Source organism: Apodemus sylvaticus, chromosome 11, assembly GCF_947179515.1.
Source record: "Apodemus sylvaticus chromosome 11, mApoSyl1.1, whole genome shotgun sequence".
NCBI classification, from domain to species: domain Eukaryota; kingdom Metazoa; phylum Chordata; class Mammalia; order Rodentia; family Muridae; genus Apodemus; species Apodemus sylvaticus.
The window spans coordinates 24,064,791-24,090,752 of NC_067482.1; the positions used below are offsets into that span (position 1 = coordinate 24,064,791).

The 25,962-nt window shown below is 35.1% G+C and overlaps 1 protein-coding gene across 1 annotated transcript in view; it reads left to right on the top strand.

Moving 5' to 3' along the window:
* Uba6 (ubiquitin like modifier activating enzyme 6) overlaps positions 1-25,962 on the top strand; it is a 68,226-nt gene that overhangs the window by 33,224 nt on the left and 9,040 nt on the right. Inside the window, exons 17-31 of the mRNA XM_052198454.1 lie at positions 279-359; positions 2,492-2,569; positions 3,736-3,917; positions 5,183-5,288; positions 7,739-7,828; positions 7,923-8,003; positions 9,767-9,895; positions 16,849-16,900; positions 16,988-17,051; positions 17,938-18,007; positions 19,445-19,516; positions 21,693-21,810; positions 22,594-22,787; positions 24,344-24,471; positions 25,534-25,621. Coding sequence (XP_052054414.1) covers positions 279-359; positions 2,492-2,569; positions 3,736-3,917; positions 5,183-5,288; positions 7,739-7,828; positions 7,923-8,003; positions 9,767-9,895; positions 16,849-16,900; positions 16,988-17,051; positions 17,938-18,007; positions 19,445-19,516; positions 21,693-21,810; positions 22,594-22,787; positions 24,344-24,471; positions 25,534-25,621 — 1,533 coding nt within the window. The remainder of the gene's footprint in view (positions 1-278; positions 360-2,491; positions 2,570-3,735; positions 3,918-5,182; positions 5,289-7,738; positions 7,829-7,922; positions 8,004-9,766; positions 9,896-16,848; positions 16,901-16,987; positions 17,052-17,937; positions 18,008-19,444; positions 19,517-21,692; positions 21,811-22,593; positions 22,788-24,343; positions 24,472-25,533; positions 25,622-25,962) is intronic.

Below are 25,962 nucleotides of genomic sequence, written 5' to 3' on the forward strand. Positions count from 1 at the left end.
TTAGCTTTTCTTAAGAATCTTCAGTTTTTTGGGTTTAAAGAAGTTATAAATACTATAGTTTTCTTACTTGTTTTGTACTGTTTTTTGTTTTATACTATTTTTGAGCCATTTAAAAGACATTATGAAACTTGAAAAAGGAAAATCTACCACATGTGAATCACAAATCATTTTTTAAAATTGTAGTTAGTGTTGTAGCAGTTGAAGAAATTAGAATGAAATTCTTTATTCATTAAAAATTATAGTCTTGTTGTCTGATATCTGTACTCTTTCTTCGATAGGTAGGATGTGGCGCCATAGGCTGTGAAATGTTAAAAAATCTTGCATTACTGGGTGTTGGTACAGGCAGAGAGAAAGGAATGGTAAGATACGAGTCATTTGAGACTTAAACATTTATATGTCTCCTGTTGCCCTTTTAAGAACTGTGTTTGACATACCAGCCTCTTTTACTTGGTAGACCATTAAACTGAGAATTAGAGTTTAATTATCTATGGTGAGTTTTTAGTCACAGATTCTCTGCTTCTCTGTTCTTAACTCTGTAATTTCCTGAAATACATCCTGTCTGTCTTTTTGTAGTTACCATCAAGATTAAATTTGAAAAGAATTTTTATTATAGCTTGCAAACTGAAAACCATGTTATTCTTTTGTTATACTATTCATTCTTAATTAAATATTAACATGAGAGATGACATTAAAAAGCTACAGAGTCAGGCCGGGCAATGGTGGCACATGCCTGTAATCCCAGCACTTGGGAGGCAGAGGCAGGCGATTTTCTGAGTTTGAGGTCAGCCATGTCTACAGAGAGAGTTCCAGGATAGCCAGGGCTATACAGAGAAACCCTGTCTCGAAAAAACAAAACAAAACAAAAAAGCTGCAGAATGCTCAAATAATTAAAATGGTGAATTTCAGACAGTGAGAATAACATATTGTTTGGTATGCACTTAAAATTCTTCACCCTGCATTATTGAAAAATCATGTCATATTTAAAATAACTTGTATTAGTGGTACTTTACCTTTAAGATAAATGCTTCCGTTAGTGACTTCATTAGATGCACATATCCATGCTTGGCATTTCCAAGCTGTGCTCCACAAACTAGAAGTCTAGTTGCTTAAAAGTTACTTGGATTTTTCTTGTTTTAAATCGCTTCTTTACTGTAAGCTTGGAGATTACCTTAATGCTTTAACTGTATAGAAAAGCAGTGCTTTTATCAGGTAAATGTCAGGATAAGCCAAAGTGAAGAAACCTACTGACATCAGATAGTCAAATGAAGCCTGTAATGTAGGTAGGCCTGTGTCATTCTGAACACAGAGACTTGTAACAAAACTGTAAGTGTTCATAGATACACCCAAGATGTAAAGAGACATCCCCAGGTACCTAGAATCAAGAGGAAAATGAAACCTTGAATTAAACACCAGATACATTTTTTCTCTATTTTTAATGTCTAAAACTTTAAGTAGGAAAGGGAAACACCAGAAAATAAGACTCTTCACCAGCACCCCAGAGAGGGGGGGGAGGGGAAGGGAGGGAAAGAGAAGGGAGAGGAGGGGAGGGGAAGAGAAGGGAGGGGAGGGGAGGAGAGGAGAGGAGAAACTCTAACATAAATTCCACAAAAATATAGACACATACACAAGGAAAATTACTAAAAGAATGAATGCAAACACCAGTCAACACCTGGAACTGGAACCTGCAGTGAGCAGTATGATGCCAAGGCCAGTCTTTTAAATTCTAGCTTAATAGCACATGCATTTTCAATTCTGCAGATTATTTTACTTGTTTGTTTTCTTCTTTCATCTTCTATAATTAGATTCTATACGATCTTAAAAGACAAGTATTTTAGGCCTATAGATCAACTATCCATGACAGCTAGTTGGCTGTATAAAAATACTCAACTGCCTCAAGTGGTTTATAGATTCAGCCTTAGTTGGAACACCTGCCTGTCAGATTGAAACGTGACAGCATTCTTCTCAAATTACTTCAGATTAAGAATAAATATTGGGCTAGCAAGATGGCTTATCACATAAAGGCACTTGACATTAAATGTGATTTATTTGATCCCCAGAACCCACCCATTGAAGAAGACAAAGGACTTTTAACAAAGTTGTTGTTTGACTCCCACACTCATGCCATGCGTACATACTCCTCCACACACTTGCATAACAATTAGGAAATAAATAAAAGAATGTCATAAACTTAGAAGAGATAGCTCCTCTATGAGTAATTAATTTAGTAGGTCTAAAAGATGATAGGGATATTTTTAGTCTCCAAATAAAGAATTTTTAAAGAAGTTTCTAATGCGCTTAAATCATTTGTGTTGTTTGCTATGCTCATGCACTAAATATTAATTGGAATTAATAAATTTAACAATGATAGCATATTACTGGTAACATTTGGAATTTTGTTAAATATTACAAGCAAAAATGATTGAGAGTGCTGTTTTGCTCATAATGAGAAATGCAAAACAGATTCATTTGTTTTGTTCTCCTCTGTTATAAGGTCACAGTTACAGATCCTGACTTGATAGAAAAATCCAACTTAAACAGGCAGTTCCTATTTCGTCCTCATCACATACAGGTTTGTCACTGTTTTCTTATCATAAACAGATAATGGCTGCTGGGTAATCCTGTTCTTTGTTAGATTCTTAAGAGAAAGAATAAAGTATTCTTTGGAGAGAACAAAATGAAGAAAATAATGACCTTTCATGCACACTGAAATTGGTTTTTGGATGTTATTTTTGAATCCTGAAACATGACTAGTACTTTCCATTTTGTAATCACCGAAATTTGTTTTCATAAACAAGTTCTCCAATTTGAGGTTTTAACAAAGTACAAATATTAACAATACTTCTTGTTTTTTGTTATAAAACAGGTAAGGTTTAGTATTTAAAATTGCTGTTCTTATAGTAACATCTCCTTTTACTATGAAAGACTAGTCATCTCAAACCAAAATATTTAAATCAGGAAAAGAAACAGGCAGTGCACTCAAAGGCAGAGGCAGGTGGATCTCTTGAGTTCCAGACCAGCCTGGTCTACACAGTGAGTATTAGTCACAGTCACATGGTAAAACCCTGTAGTGAAAAGCAGAAAAAAAGAATATGTTAATCAAAAGCATGTGCTTTTAGTTTAAATTTTTTCCTAGTATTGTCTACTCATTGTCGATCTTAGGAAATGAAATGTAAGCATGTTATGGACAAGAAGTGACTACAATAGCTGTCATAGTTAACCTGATAGCCTCTTACATAACTACAAAGGATGCGGTAGCTGTCTCTGTGAATTCAAATGTCTTATAACGTGTATTATCTGTAGATGAACACTACTAAAGACATATTTGTTAATTTCCTGACTTCTAATAGTCTCTGACTTTATTCTTATAGTAAGAAGGAAAATATGTTAGCCTAATAGCAAGAAGAGACAGAAAGACAAATTCAAAGGATGCTGTAAAGACCTTCATAGCACCTGAATCACACAAGATTCAGTGACACATAAATGAAAGGACAAGTGGTGGATAAGCCTTTAATTAAAAGATAAAAATAAACATATTTTTAAGACTTGTAAAAATACTTTAAAATCTCTAAAGCACTTTGCTTCACAATGAAGGACTGTTAATATGTGAATTATTTGAGCTAACTTCATTACTTTGCTGTCACCTCATGTTTTCCAAATGATTAGAATATGTAAATTCATAGTTCATCTTTTCTGTTTAACATTTATTCCTTCTGTTTTTATTTGTTACTTGTTTAGAAACCTAAAAGCTATACTGCTGCTGAAGCAACTCTGAAAATAAATCCTCAATTAAAAATAGATGCACACCTGAACAAAGTTTGTCCAGCCACTGAGAGTATATACAGTGATGAATTTTACACTAAGCAAGATATCATTATTACAGCACTAGATAATGTGGAAGCCAGGAGATATGTAGACAGGTATGTTCTTGAAATTCAAGTGCATAAAGAACTACTTTTATTTTTGTTTTTCACTCTCACTTTTTGAAAAATTACCAAACTACCTAATTATTTTTATGTCATTCTAATAGAACTACTCAATTTTAAGCATACTGATGATTTCCCATAATACATAGAAAAATTTGTAAAGCAGCCTAAATGTTTTTTTTCTTTTTTTTTTATGAAATACCTTTCACCTATCCAGTATTCGTGCTTTAAATGTGACCATTGTTCCCTGTTTCTCCTTATGATAGCTATATAAGCCTTCTTTAGGATTTTCCAAGGCTTCTTTTACCTTAGGAACTAAATTTGTTTGGGGCTTCTGTAAGTTGTATTTCCCTTCTTCCAAAATTCTTGTTCCCAAATGTGTATACTGCCAATTCTTTTCTTTAATATGTTCCTTCATCTTTGAGTTTCAGTCTAAAAATCTTTCTTAAAATAAACATTCACTTCTAAATATGCTTTTCTTAATACTTTTTCAGTATGGCACTAATTTTTATTGACATACATGTTTTCTTAATGTTTGGTTCTTCACTAAAGTTTTCATCCAAAGATCATTTATTATCAATGTCAATCACCTGATTTCATTCACTGTGATTTATGCAATCAGTCATTGAATGAATCATTGTATGACTACAATGTTAGGATACCAGAGCATGTATCAGAGGTTTACCAGTTGAGAAATGAGAGAGAAACAAATCTTGAGCAAAGGAAAAAAACAAAACAAAAAACAAGAAACAAATTACTGCATTTGTTTTTGTGTGTATATGTTGGAGGGGTGGTGCACACACAAAAACCCTTAGACTAAAGTGGGTAAAACATGACTAATGATAGTATTTAGTGAATACTGCTTGGGATAAAAGCCATTTGAGAAGATTCGGTATGGCAGAACTTATGTGCAGGAAGTAATCAAATAATAAATGGGAATTTAGTGAAGAAAGAATAATGTAGTTAATTTAAGGAGGAAGTAGAGATTTAAAAAAATGAGATTTAAATCCAGGTAGTAAGTAGGAAGAAACAGAAATCACTAACTAGGTTGGAAACAAATTTTATATAAATGTGATAGGGCTAAGGAGAAAAACTATTGTGTGGGTCATGGTCTGTTCGCTAGAACACTGAATATAAAAATGATCAGTGTGTTGAATATTAAGCAGCTAGCAGTAAGCTGTCCTTTGTTTACTGTTACTGATCACTTTTCTGTTTTGCTTTGTTTTGCTTTCTTCTTTACATATTTTGTCTCCAAATAGTCGCTGTTTAGCAAATCTACGGCCTCTCTTAGATTCTGGAACAATGGGCACCAAGGGACACACTGAAATTATTGTACCTCAGTTGACTGAATCTTATAATAGTCACGTAAGTCAGTATATTGAATTTCTGTGTTTTTATATCGTAATTTTTGTTTTCATGGAAAAATCAATAAATTTGACTTAGCTTTATCAATCTTGGTTTTAACTCTGACAGGTTAATACATATGTGCATCTGCATGTTTGAACATGTTGAACGTAATTTTTTTATGTGTGTGTTCAGATGGTGGGAACACTACATATGTATAGTAGCCAGAGTTCAATGTCCAGAGCCTTTCTCTGAGATATTGTATGCTGTTTTTCTGACAGGGTCTCTCGCTGAGCCTGGAAATACAGATTTGACTGAACTGACTGGCTAGCAAGTGCCAGGGGTCTCGGCCTGTCTCTTTAGTGCTGGGATTACACGTCAGACCTCCACACCCAGCTTTCAGATGGGTACTTGAGAACACACTTAGGTCCTCAGGCTCATATAACTAACATTATATATCTCCACGGCCCCTGAATATAATTTTTAGAAGTCATTAAAAAAAAGAGAGTTTAAGTTTTCTAACTACCACAGAGTTGAAAATAGCTTTTAAAAACAATTAACCACCAGCGGTGGTGGCACACGCCTGTAATCCCAGCACTCTGGGAGGCAGAGGCAGGTGGATTTCTGAGTTCGAGGCCAGCCTGGTCTACAGAGTGAATTCTAGGACAGCCAGAGCTACACAGAGAAACCCTGTCTCGAAAAACCAAAAAAAATTAAGCTTTTTGACTGAAAATAGAACTGTCACCAGAGACTTAGAATCATATCTATTTTCTGATCTTTTAGTTTTATTCTGCTAGTTATAAGCTGCATTTAATAAAAGAATATAACTGTAATTAATGTGTGTTTATTTTTTAATCTTTTTATTAATTGAGTTGTTCATTTACTTTATATCCTGATGACAGCTTTCCCTTCTCCCAGGCTCTCCCTCTTACCTCCCCACCCCCAATGCTCTCCTCCTCCCCTTCTCCTCAAAAAAGAGAATACCCCCCCACCATAGATATTAACCAGCCTTGGCATGTCAGGTTGCAGTGAGACTGGGTACACCTTAAATGTTTGTCTTCATTAAGAATTTATGCCCCAGCCGGGCGGTGGTGGCACAAGCCTGTAATCCCAGCACTCTGGGAGGCAGAGGCAGATAGATTTCTGAGTTCAAGGCCAGCCTGGTCTACAGAGTGAGTTCCAGGACAGCCAAGGCTATACAGAGAAACCCTGTCTCAAAAAAATCAAATCCAAAAAAAGAAAAAAAAGATTTTATGCCCCTACCATACATTATTAAAAATATTTGTGAAACCTAGTAATAATATAAACCTGGTAATTTACCCAAAAACTACCTGAAAAAAAAAATCATTCTTCAATGGTTCAAGGAAGCAGTGTGTGTGTGTGTGTGTGTGTGTGTGTGTGTGTGTGTGTGTGTGTGTATAAGATAGTAAAATGTAACATTTTTATTCCATAAATTATTTTATAATATTGCTAAAGTTGAAACTATGGGTCTGAGAAATAATTGTAGGTTTTATAATTTAAAACTGAACAGTTTAAGTAAAATAATTAAAATATATGATCTTAATAAGTATTGGTGTCCCTTAATTTAAAGGGCATGTTTTGCTTAGTAAAATTTTTAAATTCTTAGCATCCACTGTTTTCTTATTTTCTTTCATGAAATTCACTGATAAATGTAATGACTGTGTAATATAGTAATTATATAATACACTATATAATATAGTAATAATATAGTATATTAAACTGAACTTTAATTAAATTGGGGAATCATGATATGCCTGATGCCATGGAAGATTTTCACTGTAGAGGATCCTCTCATTCTACATTTGCTGAACTCCTAGCTTTTTATTTCAGACTCTTGTAAAACATAATTTATTATTCTTACAGTGTTCCTCATTGAAATATAAAAAGCTGTTTGCCCATAAGTCATCAAATTAGAGATCTTTCAGTAAAAAGTCATAAATTGACTGAGTAAACCAGTAAGCTTAGGCTGTAAGCAAGCCCTCTAATAGACAAGGAGGTCCTCAATGGAATACTACTTCCATTAGAAGGCATCAATCATTCCCCATCTAATGTATATATTTTCTAGTAAACTACTAAAAGTCCTATCCCTAAATGCTTTACTTCATGGATTATCTTTGGGAACACTGAGAACTTATATATTAAGAATTTTTAAATCATTTCTCTAAGTTAGAAATAGTGTTATAAAATGTTACATGTCACGTGAAATTTTTTTCTAGGAAAAAAAAACCTTAATATTGTGATTTGCCATTAGGACTCTGCCACACCACACAAATACACATGATAAAGGATGATGAGATTTGTGTTTTCATATGACATTGTTCAACAGGTTAAATGTCCAAGAAATTAACTTTTGCTTTATTACCTAAGATGACAGATATGAAAATGTATAACAGACTAGTCAGACTCAAAATTTAGCCAGTTATCTGGTTTTACTTTTTATTTTTCAACAGCGAGACCCCCCAGAAGAGGAAATACCATTTTGCACTCTCAAGTCCTTTCCAGCAGCTGTCGAGCACACTATCCAGTGGGCGAGAGACAAGGTAAAAGTTCTTCTTAGTGAATTTGTCTTCTCTGATTTAGAAAAGGCAATATTATAACTACTAAACATATTTGAAACTTTTTTCCCCTTTACAGTTTGAAAGTTCCTTCTCCCACAAGCCTTCACTGTTTAACAAATTTTGGCAAACCTATCCTTCAGCAGAAGATGTCTTACAGGTAAGACTGCATTTTACTGCAGACCTCATACTTATGTCAGTATAATCTTATTTTCCACTTACCTAAAAATAATAAAACCTTCCTATAGAAATAGGGAGTGCTTAAAACCTTGATAACAGTGAAATGTTCTACTGAGAATCTTGAAATTAGGTCATAAATAGCCTGTTTTGTTTTGTTTTGTTTTAGCTTAATTGAACTGTATATACTTGTCACTGACCTTCAGACATTAGGTTTTGTGGATCAACCAAATGAAGATGTAATAATAATAATAACATAGCAAACAATAGAGGGTTTGGTAAATTCTTTGGGAAAAAAGTTAAGAGAAAATAATAATGACTAGACTATAATAAAACCAACTTCAAAGATATTGCTTTACATTTTTTATTTAATCACGTAAAGGTCAGGTTTTTTTTTTTTTATTAACTCCTAGATCTCCTAGATATATATACTAAGGATCTTTTTGATACTTAGTATCTTACACATAGGAAAACATGAAAATATGTCTTGAATTAAGAAACTTCAAATCTGCTATGAACATAATGGGACATGTGTCTTTATTGCATGCTGGGGAATCCTCTGGGTATATGCCCAGGAGAGGTATAGCAGGGTCCTCCCAAAGTCTCATGTCCAGTTTTCTGAGGAACAGCCAGACTGATTTCCCGAGTGGTTGTACCATCTTACAGCCCCACCAGCAGTGGAGGAGTGTTCCTCTTTCTCCACATCCTTGCCAACACCTGCTGTCTCCTGAGTTTTTGACCTTAGCCATTCTGACTGGTGTAAGGTGAAATCTCAGGGTTGTTTTGATTTGCATTTCCCATTATGTTCATAGCAGCCTTATTTATAATAGCCAGAAGCTGGAAAGAACCCAGATGTCCCTCAAAGGAGGAATGGATACAGAAAATGTGGTATATTTACAAAATGGAATACTACTCAGCAATTAGAAACAATGAATTCACAAAATTTTTAGGCAAATGGTTTGATCTGGAAAATATCATCCTAAGTGAGGTAACCCAATCACAAAAGAATACACATGGAATGCAATGTCTGATAAGTGGATATTAATTAGCCCAGAAGCCCTGACTACCTAAGGCACAAATCGCATAACAAATGACTCCCATGAAGAAGTATAGAGAAGATCCTGATCCTGGAAAGGATTGATCTAGCATTGGAGGGGAGTACCAGGACAGAGAAAAAGGAGGGAGGTGATTGGAGAATGGATGGAGAGAAGAAGGTTTATGGGACATATGGGGGGGGGGGATCTGGGAAAGGGGAAATCATTTGAAATGTAAACAAAGAATATAGAAAATAAAAATATTTAAAAAAAAGATGATAAATCATTACCAAAAAAAAAAAAAAAGAAACTTCAAATCTGGGAGCTGGAAATACGTTAGCAGTTAAGAGTACTGACTGCTCCTCCAGAGTACCCAGGTTCACTTGCCAGCACCCACATGGCAGCTCCTAGCTATCTGTAACCCCAGTACCAGGGGATCTGACACCCCCACACAGAGGTACATATAATATGGGTAAAATACAAATATATTTTTAAAAAAGAAAAAAACCTAGTCTAAAATTTCAGTTACTATTCCCTTATAATTTAAAGAACAAACAAGAGAGAGAGAGAGAGAGAGAGAGAGAGAGAGAGACTTAAGCAGAAAAAAAAGAATTAAAGTGCTAAGCCCATAGTCACTTTGGCTCATCCTTTTGGATTGCGCTTGTGCTTGTTATCAAGTGTTTTATTTTCCTTTGATTTCCTCTTATTCTAGAAGATACAGAATGGACAGAGTTTAGAAGGCTGTTTTCAAGTTATTAAGCTACTTAGCAGAAGACCTAGAATTTGGTCCCAGTGTGTAGAATTAGCAAGACTAAAGTTCGAAAAATACTTTAACCATAAGGTAAGTATGCATTCTGAACCATTAAATGATGGTCTGTCCGTGGCCCATTTCTTTATTATAATAAAGACTTAAAATATTTGTTCTTTTCCTTTGCCAGCCTTTTATAAATAAATAGTAAGTTAACTGAGAATAAAGCCTCGGCACGCAACCAACCTCTCCTCGGATGTTCCTAGGTGAAACATTCAGCTTGCACTTGCTGCTTGACTTGTGAGCTATGCACTCAACTGGTCCTGTGTGCAAAGTTGGGTTTTGGGTAGCTTTTGTCTCTCGGTAATATGGAGTGCGTTAATTCTGTAGTCTAAAGAAATTTGTTCAGAATAGAAACTAGAAACTTGTAGCCGCCAGCAGCCACATGTAAACCGGGTTATCTGTTGAGAGAATCTTGGGGTTATAGGGAAGAGGGGCGAAAAGAAAGCGCGGCTAAGTCAATGTTCACTGATCAAAGCCGTAAACTTTAATGGCGCCAGACCTTTTAACAGTTTGGGCAAACCCTTCCCCCCCAGACTCCAAGCTGAGTTCCGGTGGAAGTTGTCTAGCTTCTCTTGGAGGTCCTCGTCTTGACTGCTCCGGCAGCTGGGTGGGTCACCTGCTTAATTCAGGAATTCCTAGACCTGGAGGAACAATGAACTTAACCTTTACTACGAGCGCTCCACCCTAGGTGGAGCAGGATCCTGGCTTTCTGGGAGAAGTTAACCTTGACCAAAGTCAAACTCTGACCAAGTGCAAGACTGCCCCAATATGGCTCTGTACATGTCCTCCCTTTTTTTATTAATTTGAACACGAGGAGGTAGAAAACAAGTGGATAAATATCCTTCATAAGAAGGCAGGCCTTAACCAGGAGGGGAAGCATTGACCGTAATTCCTCTTAAATATTGTATAACGTCTTTTTCAGAGGAGGGGTAATAGGCTCCCTTATTATTTTAAGGACAGCCTCTCGACGTTAACCCCTATGCAATTAGGTGTACTTCCTGGGGACTCAGAAGCAGAAATTCACCTCCCCATGCAGTGCTTTGCCTCGCACGTCTCGCTGGTACCCATGTTTGTTCATAAACAAACACACATAGATCTGAGTTCTATGTGTCTCCCTCTTTGGAGATCCACTTGTGTAAGTTTTGAAGCCAGGGGGGTCTGCAAGTGTCTTTAACAGACATGTAATCTCTCCATCCAGGTGAGCCTGGGTGGAGACAGCCAGTCTGCTTAACAGACAAGGTCAAGAGTTAAAGGTGGAATAGGATTAACTTGTCCCAGAAGTATCCAATTCAGTTGTAAGTTAACAACTTTAAGGACCCAAAGCTTGGCCTCTGAGGTGGGGGAGGTAGCCTTGTGAATCAAGAAATAAGCTGTTACTTCTCAGGAAAAGTGGAGACTATATGTTAAATTAACACAGCTGGCTGAAGATTGTTAGCCATCTTCAAAATTGGAATCTTCAATATTGGAATTATTTCTAGACCAGTCTATGGTTGAGTCAGCTGAACACAATAAGGAGAAGAGTCATTTTAACTCTTCTTTAGATTAATTTTTCCTAAGCTAGCTTAACAGTCTCCATGTTCTGTCCCACAAAGTCTAAAAGCTTGAAGCTAGGCAATTTATCTAACCTGGGACATTTAACAATTGAGGTAAGTCAAGAACATATACCCAATATAGCTCTTATGTTACCATGGTCTGGGCATTCAGCAAGCACAGTCAGCATATCTTCTGCAGCATTCTGTGGAAAAAACAGAGGACATGCCTTCTCCCCCAATATTAAATCAGGATCATGGCATATGTTAGTAAGTGAATTCCTTCATTTCACCTAGACATCAATCTGCCTAATTACAAGATGTCATATACATTTAGCAAGGAGTTTCTTGGCATCTAAATTTTAAAATTTTCTTAAAAACATGTAAGCATAATTTAAATTATATGCACAGGGACACAATTTCCCCTCTCTTCTTTCTTCCAAGAAGATATTGTTTTATTAATTTAAGTTGGAACACAAAGTATAAACCATAACATAGGCAATAACTATGTAATTATATAAAATAAACATAGCATTTTTAGTTGTTTTTTCTGTTAGAGCAGTTGCAACTAGACAGCCTAAAAATGAATCATTAGTCACATGCACATATTTTTTAATCTTTTAAATTAGAAATATGAATATCATTTATCTGTAATAACTAAGTCCTCTAGGATTAACACCATTACGTGGTAGAGGTAGAAATTGAGGACATCAAGAACAAATCTTTACAATTTGATGTGCACAAAATATAAAATTATTTCAAATACCTAAAGGACAGTCATTTAGAGAACATATCCTTTGTTCTTAGAAATTTGAATCACATTTGTATAAACTGTAGAAATTAAGAATTAGCAGTATTAAAAGTGGACCAATTTTAAGCAATTATAAACCATGAGCTATATATATATATCTACTATTATTAAAAGCTTGACCTTTAACATCTTAAAAATAGCTGCTATAGCACCCAATTCAGGTATCTGTGTTGAAGCAGGGAGAAACTTAAAGGAATAAACATGTGATCTGATAGTACAAATTATCTTTTGGATAACAATTATTAATTTTGCCTAAAAATGCTTGCCATGTAATAGACCAACCATTAATAATAAATTTGACTGTTGCTTGAAGCAAGGAACAAACGTTTCCTACCTTGAAAACAGAGGTTTAAGACCTTCTGTGGCAAGCTTAAAATGAGGTAAATATAAGATAAAGCCAATTAATATATCCTAACAACCTTTGAAAGCCATTTACCTAAAAATTCTAAAAGTCCATAGGAGCAAGGGCCTGTAACAAACATTCTATGAACATTATACACTGAAAATTTTAAGATCTTAACTTCTAGTATTGAAACAGAGACAAAACATTTTTTTTTTTTTATCTGCCCTAGGATCTACCTTTAGTCCTTGGCAAGGACTAGATCTGAGCCTTTTATCTAAGACCAGACGCAAACCTGTGTTTTGAGGATTAAACAAAAGAAACCTGTAATTCCATGGTCAAAGGAACCTACTTGATATCAAATACATTTCCACAGAGATCTCTTTTTTAATCTTGGAGGGTTAAATTTTGCTCCTACCATTGTAGCCTATAAACTTGTGGAAAAGTGGCAATGGGCCTCTAAAACCCATAGCTGTATCACTCTCAAAATTATCTTAAATACAAAATGTTAACAATTATGAGCCTGCAAACTGAAAACTGCAGCCAATGACACACTGATTTTTATTGTAACTCAATGTTTTCTTGCAATATTAGAGCACAATTGCAATTTTGGAAGCAAATCCCAATTTTAAACAATCTATTTTCTTTAAAATCAATGGCAAACACATATTTACAGCACAAGGTTTGTCTGCCAGTTCTTATGTTCAAGTGTATGACAGTGTAACTTATTAAAGAGACAATATTTTAAATCTTAATCTTCATTAAGTCCAATCTCCAGGCCAAGATTTACATGAAACACCATGCCAATTTAGGAGCGTCCCAAAGGCCTGTATTTCCTGGATTGCGTCATGCCACGTGTTGTTCAAAATGGCGACTACCCTAAACTACCAGTTTTAACCATCATGTCACGTGTTGTTTAAAAATGGCGACTACCCTAAACTACCAGCTTTAACCTAACTTTTGTTAATAACATTATACCTTTTAAATCATGTCCAGTGACTTAAGCCAATACTCTATAGTCAAGACATGCAAAATATACCTTTAAATCCAATTATAAACAAGAACAAAGCATGAGTGGCGTTAGGCCACGTGTAGTTAAGATGGCTCTAACACTGAATCACCAGTTTTAAACTAACCTTTTCTTAATAACACTATACCTATTACATAATACCCAATTAATTTATAACTCTTAAGTCAAGAAATGTAAAGCCTTATACCATTAAAACCAATTAGAAACAAGTATAAAGCGACTACATGAATTTCACAAGCCAAACCAAGGTCTTCCCAAATCTTGAGGTTTCTGGGCTTTTAAGAGCGGCTTTTTCCCCAGCCATGCTTGCCTCTTGGGTGAGTGAGCTACGCTGCTGCAGCGTGGCTTTGAATCAATCCCCACACAAACTGTGGCTGGCTCAAGAGGTTGCCAGCAGATGAAATCTTTACCAATTTTTCTTTTTAACATGAAACAGTCATTCACACAAAGACACAGAGAGGACATAAACATACACATAGACAAACAGTCGGTGCACCGGGACAAACACGGAAAGATACACAGAAAGTTAAGCATGCTTGTTAAGCAATTGCATCCATTTTCCTCTTTAAACAGCTCTTAGAAGCTGTGGACATATGCCTATTTTAAAAACCCCTTTCTTTTCGCCAAAATCAGCTCTTACGAGCTTTGGGCAAATGCCTACCAAATTCCTTCCCCATATTTCCCTATCTTTTCAACCCAAGCAGTCCCTGTGCCGGGTCCGCACAGTTTGCTTGAAAAACTGTATCCCTTCCTGCACTCACAACAATAGACACGAATTCACTAGCGCTAGTTTTGACCTCTATGTTGCTTACCGTGCGGATACTACTTCTTACCACCTTTTCTGCAAAGCTTCGCTGGATAGGGCTACCTCAGGAAATTCTCTCGTACCAGGTCGCCCCACGTTGGGCGCCAATTATGTAGCCGCCATCAGCCACATGTAAACCGGGTTACCTGTTGAGAGAATTTTGGGGTTATAAGGAAGAGGGGCGAAAAGAAAGCGCGGCTAAGTCAATGTTCACTGATCAAAGCCGTAAACTTTAATGGCGCCAGACCTTTTAACAGTTTGGGCAAACCCTTCCCCCCCAGACTCCAAGCTGAGTTCCGGTGGAAGTTGTCTAGCTTCTCTTGGAGGTCCTCGTCTTGACTGCTCCGGCAGCTGGGTGGGTCACCTGCTTAATTCAGGAATTCCTAGACCTGGAGGAACAATGAATTTAACCTTTACTACGAGCGCTCCACCCTAGGTGGAGCAGGATCCTGGCTTTCTGGGAGAAGTTAACCTTGACCAAAGTCAAACTCTGACCAAGTGCAAGACTGCCCCAATATGGCTCTGTACAGAAACTGATAATTCAGATGGATTTTTGTTGATTTTGCCTTTTCTAACCATAACTTATAAATACATTTTATGTTTAGTCTTCAACTGAAAATCTAAAATAGCCGGGCAGTGGTGGTACACGCCTTTAATCCCAGCACTTAGGAGGCAGAGACAAGCAGATTTCTGAGTTCCAGACCTGCCTGGTCTATACCAGGGCTACATAGAGAAACCCTGTCTCCAAAACAAAACAAAACAAAACAAAACAAAAATCTAAAATAATGAAGAAATATAGAACACAGTATGCATCAAATAAGCTAATTCATATAAAACATTTAGAATAGGCCAAGGCACATAGTCATTAACACTGTTATTCTTACAGTCGCATAGCTAACAGGCTGTATCCTATGCTGTTTTAATCCCTCCCACAGGGTAGGGCAAAGAACCAAGGAATGAATGCCCTGACCTTGACCTGCCCCTGACTTGACCCCAAGACCTGGGCCAAAAAAAAAAAAAAAAAAAGAATTCCACCAATCCCCGAACCTGCTCCAAGAACAGGTCACAAAATCCTACCAATCCCTGAGAACTAAAGCCCACCAATCCCTGAGTTTGACCCAGTGTCTGACCACTGAATCCCACCAGTCCTTAAGCTTGCTGCAAGATCCAGCCGCCCTAGAAAACCCCACCTCCCCGAGAAACTATATAAAGCCTGCCTTCTGCTCAGTACCCTGCTGCTTCTCCCAATCTACACTTAGGCCCTTACTTTATAAGGTTATCCTTAAAGGGTCCTTGAGAATACACTTGTGTTTTTACCTCCTATATGGTTTGCTTTTTGGAGAAATGTTCTAAGCTCACTTCTCAAAAATTAGGGTTTCTTTCTTAAATAGTCCACCTGTTTTTATCATTATTATCAGTGTGTTACAGTTCTGAGGTTCCCCTGTATCCTGGTATCCCCCGTATCCTGGCAGTTGGGTGCTAAGAAATACCACAAAGTCACACTGTACAACAGGCAACATGTAAAAGATTTGTTGGGAAAGACATAGGGTAATTGACTCTGCTCAGAGAAGCAGCAAAGAGCTGAGTAGGAGTCAGGCTTCTGTAGGGTTTCGGGAGGGTGGGGTAGGGCTGATTTTCAGGGTGGGATTGAAGAAAGTCTGTGGACTGACCCTTGGGCTTTTGTCAGAAGAGCAGGGCCAAGCCTCTAAACCCTCCAGGACTTTCAGTCAGCACCCTCTTTGTGTCTCTTAACTAAGATTCTTCTGAATCATCTTTTGTGATTGTGGCCTTTTTTTTTAATGTTGTTATTTTATTATTGTTGTACTTTTAATGATTGTTTTGTAGAGGAGTGGAGTATGTTCATGGCCACAGTGCTCCTGTGGAAGTCAAAAGACAAGTAATAGTAATCATTGCCTTCCACCATGCAGGTCCTAGGGATCAGACTTGGGTTTTTATGCTTGGCAGCAAGAAACTTACCCACTGAGCACCAGCCCTGTTTGGGGTTGTTGTTGTTGTTGTTGTTGAAAAAAGGAACCATGGAAATATAAGAAAATAGTATAATGTTCATATCCATCATTTTTTACCTTTCACCTCAGTTTACAGATGTTTCATATTCCCACCCTCTTCCAAGCACATCGTAAGCATATCATTTTAAAATGGTAAATGCCATATTTTTGTATTTGTGATAATGATTAGCTCTTAGAGACAAAATGGTGTGTAAAATATTGTAAGAAAGGCCTGAAGTAATTCTAAAAAGATTATAATGGTGTGGGCAGGACAGGAGGAAGCATCAACTGATCAATTGCTGACTACAAGTCCCCACTGTACATCTTTTAGACTTGGTTTTGTTTGATTTATGATGAAAATATGCAATATGTCCAGAGCAGGTTTTTTCAATTTCAGGGTTGTTTTTTTTTCTTCAGATAACAAAAAGGAGAGTTTTTTCTTATTCTCTTTTCCTCTTTTAGGCTCTCCAGCTTCTTCACTGTTTTCCTCTTAACACACGATTAAAAGATGGCAGTGAGTATAACCATTGAGACAAGATTGAATATAAAATACTGGATATGACCTATATTTATTGAAAACAATATTTTATCATTTTACTAGGTTTGTTTTGGCAGTCACCAAAAAGGCCACCTTCTCCAATAAAATTTGATTTAAATGAACCTTTGTAAGTATATGTGTATATTTTAACTGTAAATTTCTTAGTTATAGACTACAGGATCTTCAGTGTTAAATAATATAAGTATCTTAATCCAAAAGTTAACAAGTCATTCTAGTCAGCAGAGCCAGCTACATCCTTCCTACAACAATATGCATCCTTTTATTTATGTGCTAAATAAATTAATGTTTGTATTATCTACTCCATAAAAAAAACTAAGTCATCTACTTTTGCCTCTAAGAAAATAAAAAAATGAAAATACACATTCTTACAATAAATAAAGCTAAGATGCTTTATGTGGAGATGCGATTAATATGACCTGCCCACACTAATACAAGTAATATTTAGTTTGTCCCTGATTGAGTGCCTGGGTCTATGCGCTGTTTTAGATTCGCCCTTAGCGTGTATACTCTCATCAGACACGTAGCCTTTGCTTAATTTCCTCAGCTATTGCTTTCTTCAGAATTTGACTTATCCTAAATTGCCTTTCTGATATGTCATACCCATTTTTGTTTTTAGTAAACTTTTTTGCTGCCTCAAATTTAATGTATACTCATTCATACCTGATACATATATTCTTATGAATTAAAGTTACTTTTCTCCAAGTTTTCTAATAGTAATGCACATCACAGTTTTCCTGGTGGCTCTTTGAATATAGTGTTTTAACATGTGTTTTTGTATCAAAAGGACATTTGGTATTTCCTTCTGTGTTGTTTTAGGGGTCACAATAATTTCATCGTTTTAACTTTAAGAGGTTGTAAAAATTAATTCTGCAAAACAAAATTTAAATGTAGTTATTAAGAGTTAATATGAAGGCTGTATTTCTTACTGTATTTAAATAGCTTCTTTAAAACTGCCATTCAAACTGCTTTATTTTTTATTTTCATTTCAAAAGGCACCTCAGTTTTCTTCAGAATGCTGCAAAACTATATGCTACAGTATATTGCATTCCATTTTCAGAAAAGGTAAGATACTCTCCAGGCTCTAGTAAGTGATTCAAAACCCAAGTTGATTTAGTTGGTGGGATCAAAATTTGTTTTTAGGTCATAAGAATCAATCAGTCTCTTATTTGTGTATTTATTTGAGGCATGAGCTAGAACTTGCCTTGAGCTCCAGGTCTTCTGCTTTTACCTCCTAAGCTAAAATCATTCTTTTGGATTAAAAAAGAAAAATCTTTTCTTTTGTTGTGTTACTGTCCAATTTAATGTCAGAGGTTGTCTATTCATTGCAGTGCTGGTAAACAGAAAACTATTTTTTCTTTCTGAATTTAAATGTTGAAATAATATTTGTGACAGCAATCATAACTTAAGTAATAAAAATATTTATCTTTTTTACCTTTTTCTGTTATCCTAGTTACTCTGAATTAGAAGCCAAAATGAGCCAGTTCATAGTAATTTAAAAATACTTTAGAGATAGATTTTCTTTACATTATTTTTACTTCTTTCATGTTAACTTTCATACGTTTCCAGAAGTTGGAAAGTGTTATCCTGCTCTGATTTTCATGTCCTTAGAGTGATGCTCATTCTGTGAGACATCATCTTCTGAGTCCCACCCAACAAATTCCATACAGTTTGGAGAGCACATGGGCATAGGTTAGCTTTCTCCTTAATGCATATTAGAGTTAAATAAATTCTGCCTTCAAGTAAACTGATTAGAGAAATATAAAAAGAAAAAGGTCTTAGATTTTGTTTTCTTTTTTAAGATAGGTTTTTACTAAGTAGATGTATAAACCCAACAAGAGTACCTTCAAACTCATGATTCATCCATTTATAGACATATGCCCCAAACCTGAATCTATATTTGGCATAGATATGCCTGTTATAGATTAATCTTTCTTGGAAATAAAATATTCCATAAAGGTCTAGGAAAAACTAATAGTGTTCAATCTTGTGTTGCAATTCTTAACTAATCTCAAAAACAGGGTGTCTGTCTTTCATAAGAGCTTCCTAATAGTAAATGTTAATGCAGGTTCATCTAGTTCAGCTTGAGCTGTTATAGTTTCTTGCTTCTCGATGTATGAATTTAATTAATTTGTCAGGTATAACATTCAAGAGAGCTAAAACTTTGGCACTGAGGAAATGAGGAGAAAATGGTCTCTTTTTTAAAATTAGCAGAAAAAACAGGATTTAAAGTTTGGTAACTAATGAGTAAATCTTAATCCCAAACCTCCTTTCTTCCAGTAGCTTTTATGACTGATACTACTTTATGAAATGGGCATAAATGTTTCAGATGGATATAAATACACAGTGATATGTTGTTTAATTAAGTTACTAATAGTTACCTATTTATTATTAAAAGTTACAAATACTTGATATTATAAAGGGACCTTTTTTTAGTAGAGTTTACTTTAGAGATTCAGAGTTCAAAGACATGTATTGGTAAAATTAACTTTTATGAAACAGGACTTATCAGTGGATAACCTCAAGGACATTCTTTCAGAAGTTAAAATTCAGGAATTCAAGCCTTCCAACAAGGTAAGACAGAAGTCCATTCACATAGCTAGTGCTTATTAAACTGCTGTTTTTAACAAATCCCATTCTCAGCCTGAAGAACCCCAGGATGAACAGTTTTTGCCCTTAGGGGTATTCCAAAGAGTGGAGATGGGATATAGAAAGAAATGTACCCAAATCCTGCTCTAACTGGCTTGCCACTTGGGCAGTTGCTAAACAGGCAAAAGCATTTCTCATCCTTAATCACAGAAGCCTGTCCTTACAGTGAGTGGTGGGAAAAGAAGAATAGTAGGGAATCCTGTTAGGTATTTCAGGAACACAGGCAGAAGAGGATTAATAAGATGGCATCGAACTGGATTCTTCGTATACATCCGGGGTAGCACTGACAGAAGTTCTCAAGATTTGAAATTAAAAGCAGCTGTGGGAAAGACTACTATTTTCTTTTTTTTTTTTAAATATTTATTTATTTATTTATGTTTATATGACTACACAGTTGCTCTCTTCATACACACTAGAAGAGTGCATCAGATTCCATTACAGATGGTTGTGAGCCACTAAGTGGTTGCTGGGATTTGAACTAAGGACCTTTGGAAGAACAGTCAGTGCTCTTAACCACTCTCCAGCAAACTACTAGTTTCTTAAGTAAAATAAGTTTAACAGTTTAGGATGAAGGTAGGAAACTGAATTTAGAATGAGTATGTAGTAATTGAGAGCAGAGTAGAGTAAATGTTACAGAATTGTGAGACATCACTGAGGATTCATAGAATGTTAGCATGTGTGAGGTGTTCTACTATAGATTGCCATGACATTCAAGCACATTTAGCTTTGGTACCATTGTGGCCCTTGTTTAAGCTGCCAAATAGATGGAAAATTGGTCTAATAATTATGCCCAGAAAATATCTTAGAAAGTATCAGAACCTGAGAAATAGGCAGGGAAAATAGGAAAGTTTGAAGAAAAATGAATAAATTTTAAGTGTATAAAGTATTTTTCTTTTTTATAGACTTGCTGTGTGCTATTCTTTTATATACTCTAAAAATTAACCATGAAACAACCATCCTCAAGGAAGTGATATATGTAGGCATCCTGCATCTTTATTTCATAGAAAGGGATCTTTGTAGCCAGTGGATTTTTACATAAGTGGATGAGTTTTCTGAATAAAATATTCAGGACATGTAACCTAAAAATAATATGATAGTAAATTAAGGACAAAAACCGTGTCACTTTCATAAGAAAAATTTCCAATACATCTTTCTTTTTGGCAAAGTAAAACTAAAGCGCAGGAAGCACACTCCATTGTGTTTTTCTGGCTTGTGTTGCTTCTGCTGGTATCACAGTTCAGGGCTAATGGGTTTCTCTGAGCAGTATAAAATGTTAATATAGACTGTTTTACAATTTAAGATAGCTTGCACTAAAGGTTTAAGGCCAAAATTCTCTTGTAGTTCTAGATGTGACAGAATATTAGACATAATGGCAGCAGAAGTTTCTATTTTATTGATTCTTTAATACATCATAAATGTTTGTGATGTTTAATACCTCAGAACATAATTTGGTAAATTTTAAAAATAAATAGTACTTTAACAATCATGGAGTCATTCTTTGGTTTGAAAACATCAATATTCTTTGGTTTGGACTGTCTATTAGGTAATTCAAAGATAAATCAGTTGTGGTATATGCTTCACTAATGATGCTGTAGTTGTATATGAAGGAAGATTTGTCTTCGTAATTAGCAAGTACTTACAGGCCAGATCATACATTTTGCAAATATTTCCATTTTTCTGCATGAATCACCTACTTAGAACTGTGCAATTTAAGTCTAATGTAGATTTGTCAAAGTCAAAACTACTGATTATCAACTTCATTCAAGTATGGAATTTTAAGATATCACACAAGCTTTTCAGTTTAAAATAAAATAATTTTCAAACTCCAATAAGAAAAATAAATTGTTTTAGAAATGCTAGCAGTCTCTCAGTGACCAAGATGGAGACCCAGGTTATAATATAAACATGCCAGTATATGGAAATAGTAAACAAAAATTAAAATAATATTACTAAGCAAGAGATAAATGAGGCCATAATGAGTAGTAGAGGAATTGAGCAAATATTTTCTCTTATGATAAGTAGTAGTCAAACTTGGATATAAAGTGTGATAATAGTAATAACATGTGATAATAGTAACAAACATATACACGTATGTTTAAAGGTTGTTCAAACAGATGAAACTGCAAAGAAACCCGACCATGTTCCTGTCTCCAGTGAAGATGAGAGAAATGCTGTTTCACAGCTAGAAAATGTTCTTTCCTCTAATAAAGCTACCAAAAGTAAGAGGGACTCTTTAAGTACCATGCACAAGATAGACCTACTTTCCCAAAGAGCCAGATTGATAAGCTCATGGGAATAATTATTAATCATAATAATGTTATGATTGTTTTTAAATTCATCACTTTCTTATGTTGTTACTTTCACGTTGTAAAATGTAATATTAACTGTTAGGTTGTAATTCTTTCTGTTTTTATGCTTCAGATGTTGGCCAGGTCTATCTAGGCATATTGTATCATCAGGGTCAAGGAAGACACAGTCTTCCTGAGCTGTATAGTAAGACCCTGTCCATGATACAGACCAGGGTACTGTTATAGTATGTAAAGTGATACTGGAATTCACTAATCTAGAACCATTCAAAAGATACATAAATGACTTTGTGAGTTATTGGAGAAAACGCATTTCAAAGTATTATTTTTGCAGTTAATTCTTAGTAGTACCAATGATTTACTTTTATACTTTACTGGGAAGCAAATAATGTGGCAAATTGCTTTCTTATTTCTCTATTTACTATTTTTCATACATTAACTTCTAGTTTAGTGGTATTAAAGTCATGGTTTTCATGTTCTTTTCTAACTTCAGTTGCTTTGTTATATATTTTTCAATTGATTAATAACAAATAGATATCTTTATATCGGTGGGTCCTTCAGCTTGGTAACTTGTCTATGTCCTTATTAGAAATCTTGTTCTTTGAAAATAATGTACATATACACTTTATACATGGCTTTTTACCTCATAAAACCATTACCACTGACGAGAGAACATTGTCTGGTTGCTCTGGTCAGGTGACCTTCAGATGACAGTGCTTTCATTTGAAAAAGATGACGACAGTAACGGACATATAGATTTCATCACAGCTGCTTCCAACCTTCGAGCCAAAATGTATAGCATTGAACCAGCTGACCGTTTTAAAACTAAACGTATAGCTGGTAAAATTATACCTGCTATAGCAACATCTACCGCTGCAGTTTCTGGCTTGGTAAGCTTATTCTATTAAAAATGCTTCTGTTTCTCCAATATTATACCAACCTTAGCTTGCCACTCAGATTTTAGAGACGAAGTTGGATATTCTAATTTAAACTTTCAAGGTATTTCTGAAAATATAGTAAGGTATATATGTTGATCCTACATATATAAATATAGTAAGCTCAAGATAGGATATGGTTGTTCTTACAGACAGTGGTCCCAATGACATTTCTTTCCCTCCTGGGTTTGGGGGCAGTGGAAAGAACAGACCCACCCCAATATCCAGCTGAGAAACAGGACCTGGAACCCAGGGGACTCTTCAAGATCCCCTGGATTTTGAGTTGAGCATGCAGAAATCCTGAGGTCCCAGAGTGAGTTATGGAATCTGAAGAGTACTTGATTTTGAACACTCAGAGAGAGGCAGCTGGACAGGCTCAGAGAAGATGGGGTATCCCCATCCTCCCAATCCTCCCAAAGCACAGAGCTGAGGGCAGCAGAGGAGCACCCAACATCCTGTCACTTTCCCTCCAGTACTCCACAGGAATCTCGTTAGCCTCCATGCAGAGTAGGTATTCTTAATATTGTAAGTCCTTGAGAATCATTATTATGACCATTTATTATGCTGTACTCTATTGGTACTCTAAAGTTAGAGTCAGTTATCTATCCCTGTATTGATTGGTTTTAAATTGCTTTAGTTTTGTGTTGTGATGTCTGATTTGAAAATAGGATTATTTTGTGCCGAAATAATTTTGTTTACTATTTATGGAATAGGCTGAACATATGTGAATCTATTCCATTTAAATTTAATTTAATTCCAATTAAAATGCCATACTAATGGAATTATAGAATATATAAAAAAATCAATAACTTTTTGATGTTTTAGATGTCGATTCAGGTTTATTACTTTCAATAATGCATGCATGGGCTGGCTCAGAATTTTCCATGAAAGGCTCACTTTGTTACATGATTTAGAATACATATTTTTTAAAAGACACTTTCAAAAACCATTTACCTAGCTAAAACATAAAAAATGAATTTGGAAAATAATCATTTCCTCAAATATTTTCAAATTCAGATGATAAAAATATTTGGGCACAAAATTACATTAAATCAAATAAATTAATATACTACTAAATTTTATCTACTAAGAGAATAAAATAATCAGTTACAATTTTTGTGGTATTTACCCAAGCTATTTACTTGTATTAAAACTTCCTGTTGTACAAATCAAGTGTGTATATTTTTGTAACTTTTTTATGTTTTAACTAAAGTTAAACATATTTACTTAAAGAAAAAACATGCTTGAAGTTCTTTTTAAAATATTGGATGTTCCTAAGAATTTAAAAATATAATAGTAAATTACTGAAATAAAAATTATGGCAAAATAAAAAACATAAAATGTACTAAAAATATACAGGTCAGTTAAATAAGAAATGTATAATGCTCTAATCATATAGCTGATCATACTATTTACAGAGAAATGCTTGAACCTTGGAAAACAACAAAACCAATTAAGTGCCCAAGTGGTTTTAGACTCTTCAAATAATCAGATCACCTTCTCTTATCTAGGTTGCCTTGGAGATGATCAAGGTAGCTGGTGGCTATCCCTTTGACGCTTACAAAAACTGTTTCCTTAATTTAGCCATTCCAATAATAGTGTTTACAGAGACATCTGAAGTAAGAAAAACTGAAATCAGGTATGTATGAAAGTCTGTTTTGCTAATATAACAAGAAAAAAAGTACTCTACTCTTAAAAAGGAAACTATACTTTTTCATCTCTATTTCTTCTGTTTTTGTTACTCCTTCCTACTATCTCAAGACCCAGGCAAACCTTATGTTGATAAATTATTTCCAAGTAGACTACCCAAAGAATTGTCAGAGCAGTTGGTTTGTCGCATCACTTAGTGTTATACTTGGTTCCAAACTTGGATCATTTTAAAGCTATTCTTGTCTGATTATGTTCTTGCCTGACTGTGAAACATACAATCTAAGTCCACACATTTATTACAACAGAAAACAATTCCTTAATGTTTTGTTTGGGACATTTCAAGTTGGCCACACCAGAAATGTGAGTAGAAGAATCTTATCCAGAAGAGCCGGTTCATATTATCCTCATACATTACTTACAAACTCTATACAAAATAAAGTGAGGTGCTATGTTTCTGACTTTTACATACATTTGCACACATGCCAAATTACATATATGCCAAGATAATCATTGTAGCATGTTTATGACAGGCAATGATTTGAGCAATCTAAATGTTCAGTTATTGGTGACTAAAACATCTGCACCATGAAACCCCTACAGCTACTTAAAAAGAATTTAAAAGGGATTCATGTATGTACGTGCATAAACATAGACACACACGGAGAAACACCACATAACATAGCTATATACCTATATAAGACATGAAAACAAAAAGGTTGTATGGAAGAAGGGGATCAGAAGGAAATGAAGGAAAGTCATGGATATTAGTAAAAAGCAATGGTATACATGCATGAAGCTGTCCTAAACTCATTACTTTGTGTGAACTAAAGTATTAGAAAGAAAATGAGGGTATTTGGCATGAGTCACTGAAAAATATACAAAACAGAGAAAAGTGGTTACCTATATGTACTAACTTTTTAGAAATTATAAACCCTACCACCACAGCATTAATTTCTAAGCAAATAATAAATAATGGGCTGCAAAAATGTTTTTGTTACTACTAATAGAAATTGATTTTAATGTTTGTGTTCTTGATATATTTCTACAACAGAAATGGAATATCGTTTACGATTTGGGACAGATGGACTGTACATGGAAAAGAAGATTTTACCCTCTCAGATTTCATAAATGCTGTCAAAGTAGGATATTTTCATTTACTTCATTTAATTAGTACCTTGATGTCTGTGGTTTCTGTGTAATTTGCCTCCTAATTCATGGAAACTCTAGTATGTCCTTGAAACTATAATAGTACTAAATTCTTAGCAGGTTCACTCCTGTATGTGCATATGTAGTATAATTTACAAATAAGACATTATAAGAATAACAAGAATATTATAGTAGAACCCATACTGTAATAACAGGATTTCTTTCAAGATTGCTTAGTTTATTTTGCAGTAGTTCTTAACCTGAGCCCCTGATATTTTTTCCTTTCCCTCCAACATTGGAGCTTTACTTTCCAAGGAGGAACTCTTGGGTTCCC